Source organism: Peromyscus eremicus, chromosome 3, assembly GCF_949786415.1.
Source record: "Peromyscus eremicus chromosome 3, PerEre_H2_v1, whole genome shotgun sequence".
NCBI lineage: Eukaryota > Metazoa > Chordata > Mammalia > Rodentia > Cricetidae > Peromyscus > Peromyscus eremicus.
The window spans coordinates 123,896,430-123,902,429 of record NC_081418.1 but is presented as its reverse complement, the minus strand read 5'-3'; the positions used below and the strand labels follow the sequence as shown (position 1 = coordinate 123,902,429).

Genomic DNA, 6,000 nt, shown 5'->3' with positions numbered 1-6,000 from the left:
TGCAATGGATGCATCCTCTCCAGAAGACTGCTTTTCTCCACCCCCCCCCAATCTAGCCTCTCTTCAGGGACCCCCTCTGATGAGGACCTTTAACTTACCAGGATCCTCATCTCTGAAGTAGAGACAGCAACAGTGCCTGCCTCATGGGCTTGCCATTAGAATAGTGGTGGCACAGAGAAAACCCTCAGTGAACAACAGTTACAATTATAGTCTTGCCTTTAAGGAAGCTTAATTCTAGGGTCCCACTCTTAAAGACCTGGGGTCTTCCGTGGGCTGCTTCTGTCCCCTCGCTCCAAATGGGGACATTTAGAAATGTAAATGTTTCTCAGGAAGAGTCTACACCTGGTCAGGCTCTGCTCCAAGATGGTGGGTTTGTTTGCCGTTTGAGATTGGATCTAGACTCACTCTACTGGTGTGAACTTTTCATCCTCTTGCCTCTGCTTCCTGAGGGCTGGGATTACAGGCTTGTGCCACCACACCTAGTTTTTATGGTACTAGAGTTTGAAATCTGGGCTTTGTGCATGCTGGGTAGGCACTCCACCAAGGGAACTGAGGCAGGCTGTATCGAGTCTTCCTCTGTCTTGCCAGCCCAGCTCCTAAATAACCACACAGAGACTTATTAATTATGAAAGCTCAGCCTACAGCTCTAACTAGCTCTTATAACTTAAATTAACCCGTATCTTTAATCTACATTCCTTTACATGGCTTTACTTCGTAATGCCCATGCTGCTTACCCTGAACCCCTGTCATCTCCCTTCCATTCTGCCCTTCTTCTTCCCAGCATCCTCTGTGCCTGGAAATCCTGCCTAGCTATTGGCCATTCAGCTTTTTATTAAACCAATCAGAATGACACGTCTTCACAGTGTACAAAAAGATTATTCCACACCAGGCACTTAAAATTTCTATTTATCTTTATCTTACTGCCCGTGTGTATGTGAGTGTACTTTGTTAACGTCTTGGGCATCAGATCCCCTGGGACTGGAGTTATTGATCACATGGGTGCTGTGGATTGAACCTGGGTCCTCTGCAAGCACAGCCAGTACTCTTAATCACTGAGCCATCTCTCCAGATTCCTCAGGCACTGTTCTAAATGAGTCTCATGGACTGTCTTGTTCTTGTCTAACAGAAAAGCTATAAATTCAAACTATTTTTAGCCTCAGTTTCAGAGAGGTAGGATAGTCTTCCTCAAACCATGCTTGGTAATCGGTAAACCTGACTAGGAGGTCTACTTTCAGGACAAGTGACCAGTTGTCTCTGCTTCTCAGAATAATTTGTTTCTTTCCAAAATGCCTGGCCACATCTCTATTCCAAACAGACACCAGTACCTGCATAATCCAGGCAGAGCCTGCTAGTAACAGCCCCCTTCCTGTCTTCTAGAAACTACACACATGCTCTCAGAAAGGCAGGGGTGAGGCAGGGGGATCTCTCCTTCCCTATTTTTTCCCTCCCTTCCCCCTCTCTCTTTTTTCATTATTTCTTGACAGGATCTCATTATGTAGCTGTGCTTGGCCTTGAACTCCCAGAGATCTGCCTGCCTCTGCCTCCTGAGGACTGGGATTAAAGGTGGTTGTCACTATGCCCTGATTCTTTTCTTCTATGGTTCAGAAAAGGACCCCGAACATACTCAGAGCTCGTTAAAGTCAATTAAATGAAAAAACAAGACATAAATGAACTATGGATTAATGTGGTGATTGACCATGTTTTAGCCTGTTTGAGCACTGCTCTTGTATGATACTATGTTGCCCCCATGTGGCCACTTGTAAGATGGCAGACAGTAAACAACTAATTTTGATAGAAATTTTCAAAATTTTAGAATAATACAGGAAGTAATATAGTTAATTTGTTATATCTATCATTAAGATTTTAAAGTCATGTATGTTCTCTATGTTCGATTTGCATTTGAATTCCAAATGTCATTGTAATGCATTAGCATACATCTTAAAATGAGATCAGCTCATTTTACAGATGAGAAAACTGAGGCATAGAGAGGTTCAACTACTTGCTCAAGTTAATATGCACTGAAATCCAGACACTTTGCCAAAGCCAGGAACTCCTCACCCTGGCTTTTAACATGGCTGCCTGTATCTTTTCCAAAATGGGTCATTATGCACATGTTACCTCCTGTAGGAGACTTCCCAGGGCATCCAATTCATGGTGTCCTCCATTGAACCATCAGCTTTTGATGTATTGACACCCATTTTCCATGCTAGGAAATTTGTATTCATTCACTTTCTTTTGTACTGTCTTGTCTATATTGTCTCCATCCTTTGCCCCACCCCCAAAACCTGGGGTGTCCACTTCTCAAGATTAGGGACCACATCTGAATTGTCCACTTCTGTAGTTCAGGCCCTGGCTGGAAGGTGTCAGGGGGCTGGAAACATTTAACAAAATGAATGGAGGGGCTGGATCTTGTAGTACCCTACAGCTTGGAGTATCAACACTCAGGAAGTTTCATAGCTAGACCTTGTCTTAAAAAACAAAAGGCTGAGGCTTGGAAAGATGATTCAGTGGTTAAGAGCATTTACTCCTCTTTAAAGAGGACCTAGATTCGAATCCCAGTATCTACATGGTAGTTCACAACCATCTATAATTCTAGATCCAGGGGATTCAGTGTCCCCCTTTTTTTTGTCCTCTGCAAACACTTGTCATACATGTGGTACAGACAGACAGACATGTTGGCAAAACACTCAAACACAAAATAACTAAAGCTTAGAGGTGTGTGTGTGTGTGTGTGTGTGTGTGTGTGTGTGTGTGTGTGTGTGTCTCGGGGGAAGTTGAGGCTATAGCGCTGTGGTAGAGTGCTTGCCTAGTTCAGTTAAGCTTCTGGATTTGATACCTAGTACTGCAAACAGACAGACAAGAACAATAAAAATAAGAATGGAAGAGAGGGAGAGGGAAGGAAGATAGGAAGGAAGTGGGGACAAAACCCCAAGCTCTCTACGAGAGTGAGGCAGGTTATAGAAGGAGAGGGGATGGAGGGCAGAGAGGAATGTAAGATGCAAAGATGCTTTTGGCAGGTGCTCAGGACCGTGAAACATCAAGAGTGAGTGGGTGAGTCCAAGCCAGGCCCCCACTTGGCTGGGAGGACATTGCTCTGATTAGAGCTGCCAGACTTGGCAAATAAAAGCACAGGATGACCAGGTTAAACATTAATTTCAGATAAACAGGGAATAATTTTTTTTATGGAGCTGTCCTTGCCTGGCTCTCTGCTTGGTGCTAAGTGTTGTGGGAGATCCTGCCAACTCTAGTCTGCTTTTAAAATACAGAACATTTTGTTTTTGCTCCTAAATAAAGAAGCACAAACTCTTTATTGATCTAAAAGAAGGACAGATTTCTCAGAGACAGATGGCAGCTTGTTACAGGAGAATGGTTCTGGAGTCTTAAGGGAAGGAAAGGGAGGAGGTGTCAGTGTATTGTTCTGAGCCCATGGTGGCCTTCTGGAATCTGCTTGTCCCCTGGTACTTTCTTCCCCAGGTCTGGTGACCTGGAGTAGTGTTTAGCTTCCTGGTTGCTCCTAAAGAGAACAGGAGAGAAACATTCAGCTCAGGAGGAAAAGACAGCATGGGAATGTGAGCTCACTGGTGATCTGCCTGTTCATCCCATCTCACCAAGTAGCTGAGGGCAAGGCTTCAGAGATGAATGGCATGTGGCCTTGAGGCTCTGTACAGAGAAGGGAGTACCTTCTTACCCTTGCCTCTTCTCTCTCTTTCCTTCCCTCCCTCCCCTCTTCTCCACTTCCTCCCCCCCCTTCCCCATTCTTACTTCTTTTCTCATATATTTCTTTTTTACTTTCCCGGCCATTTGCCAACTTAATTACTCAGTATCCAGACGGGACTCTAAAGGAATAACTACTGCACACTGGTTTTATTGTTATTGTCCTATCTTTGCACAGATACCTGCTCCTGATGCACCCACAACTATCCAACAGTACCCAACTCAACCTAGAGTTCATTTGCATACTCTTCTCTGATTGGTTGGTACAAATCCACCAGGCACCTAACCCTCCACTTATCCTCCCTTTGCTGGTTTGCTCAATCCCGTGTCCTGGGATTCTCAGATTTGGCGCTGCGTGCCCTTGTCTGCTCAATAAAGTGTCTCTGGTGATCTCTTTGGGTTGAAGTTAAAAATCTGGATTAAGCCTGAGCATTGCCACTGACAAAATTATGTGACCTTGATGAATCGTTTTACTGTTCTGACACTCTGTTCCTATATCTGTAAGTGAGAAGAATTGCCTTGACTGGATTCTTAGGAGAATATTCTGTGGTAGTTAGTATATTCTCAAAAGCCAGACAGCCTGAGTTCAAACCCTGCTTCTACTTATCTGCAAAATGCCCTGCACCCATGACCTATTTCTCTTTCTTCTGAATAATAAATTAATAAGCCGAATAAGTGTATAGATGTAAAAACACAACAGTGCTTTGAACACAGGGGTCTAATACGTGTTAGCTATTACTGTGATAGATATTAAAGTCTATTGTCTAAATGTTGTTTATGGCATTATTGCCCAATTCATACGTGAGTGTGGGCTAGGAAAAATTAGTTGGCTCAGAGTACAGAGGTCCCTTTATGAAGAACACTCAAAGAATGAGGCCCTAACCTGTTGGGCCCCAGTAAAGTGTCTATGATGACAACCGCATCTCTGCCTACTTCCCAGGAGAGCTCACATGCCTGGCCCATTGTAAGCCTTCAAAACAAACATGTTGCATGAGTGAATGCATGGGCCACATGGATGTCAGTGACATGGCAAGCTACAGGTTCTGTCTTGGGTGGCAGCTGGACTAACTTGTGGCCCCTGAGACCTACTAAAGTGGAGGCCCACAGAAGGCAGGGGGTGAATGCTGAGCTGAGTGGCCAGGCTGGCTGTGTGTTGGTTAGCATTCCACATGTAGATGATGGGATTCTGGTTAAACCAGCCTAAAAGGATCCTTGCTGGAGACAGGTCAGTGTGGTAAGACATCACCTGGGAGATGGATGAGGATGAGGAACCTATCAAGCAGTTGGAGTTATTTGATATGGAGATTGTGGCTCCTGTTAAACTGATTTAATAATGCTCTCTGCTAAAACCGGGCCTTACAAGGAAGATTGGCTAGGAGATGGTTCAGGAGCCGGACTGAAGTTTGGTCAAGGAGAAACTCTGTCTGCATGGGAAACATCTGGAAACTAAATGCCAATATTAACAATGGTTATCTCTGAAGAACAGAAGTAACTTTAAATTAAAAATTTAGAGGTACGGGCTGGGGGAGTAGGTAAGTGGTAGAGCGTAGAGCACGTGATTAGTGGGGATAGGACTGCATTTGACGCATCCCCCTGTACTTAAGGCAAGAGTTCCTATTTAGATCATGTAGGCTCTATGTGGCTCTGGTGGATGCCACAGAAAGCTCACAGAAAGCAGGGTTGAGACAGAAGTGTAACTGTAGATGTTTGCAAGGAGCAGGACAGATCTCTATAGCAACCAGAGAGTACGACCTGAGGGGAAGACAGGAGCCTAGGCCTTGAAAACTCTATCAAGGCTTAGACTTCATTTGATTCCTGACTGTCTTTTTCCTAATAATCAATCACTTCCGGGAATCTTTTGTTTATTCATTTTCTAAGACAGATTCAAGCTGCCCTTAATTTTCCAGTCATCCTCTTGTTCCCCGGGGTCTAAGGACTGCACCACTCCAGGCTGCACCCTGGAATTCACACTTTTCCTCGGAGGGCTTCCGAAGACACTGAAGCCTGACGCAGGCTAACTACAGCTCCCAGCATGCTGCGCGCTTCGCCTCGAGCGCGGCGCGCGTTGCCGACGTATGCCGTAGCGCGGGGAATTTCGAGTAGAGGAGCTGCGTGGCAGGCCGGTAGCTGGCGGTCTTGTCAGGTGCGACCATGGAGGCCCTGGCCGAACCGCGGTGGCCTCCGGGGCTGGCGATGATGAAGGTGAGTGTCTCGGGAAGGCCGGGGCGCGGCCGGCGCGGGTGCGAGCGGGGCGGCGCTGGCCGCGCGCCCCCGCCTCGGCCCTGC

At 45.8% G+C, this 6,000-nt stretch overlaps 1 protein-coding gene across 3 annotated transcripts in view; it reads left to right on the top strand.

Annotated features, from left to right (window-relative positions):
- The first annotated feature begins 5,782 nt into the window (after positions 1-5,782).
- Positions 5,783-6,000, top strand: part of Rad18 (RAD18 E3 ubiquitin protein ligase) — a 96,405-nt gene continuing 96,187 nt past the window's right edge. The window contains exon 1 of one of the 3 annotated variants that reach the window (XM_059258321.1): positions 5,783-5,916. In XM_059258321.1, coding sequence (XP_059114304.1) covers positions 5,866-5,916 — 51 coding nt within the window. In that variant the 5' untranslated portion in view covers positions 5,783-5,865. The remainder of the gene's footprint in view (positions 5,917-6,000) is intronic. The other 2 variants (XM_059258315.1, XM_059258317.1) reach the window with 2 other exon arrangements.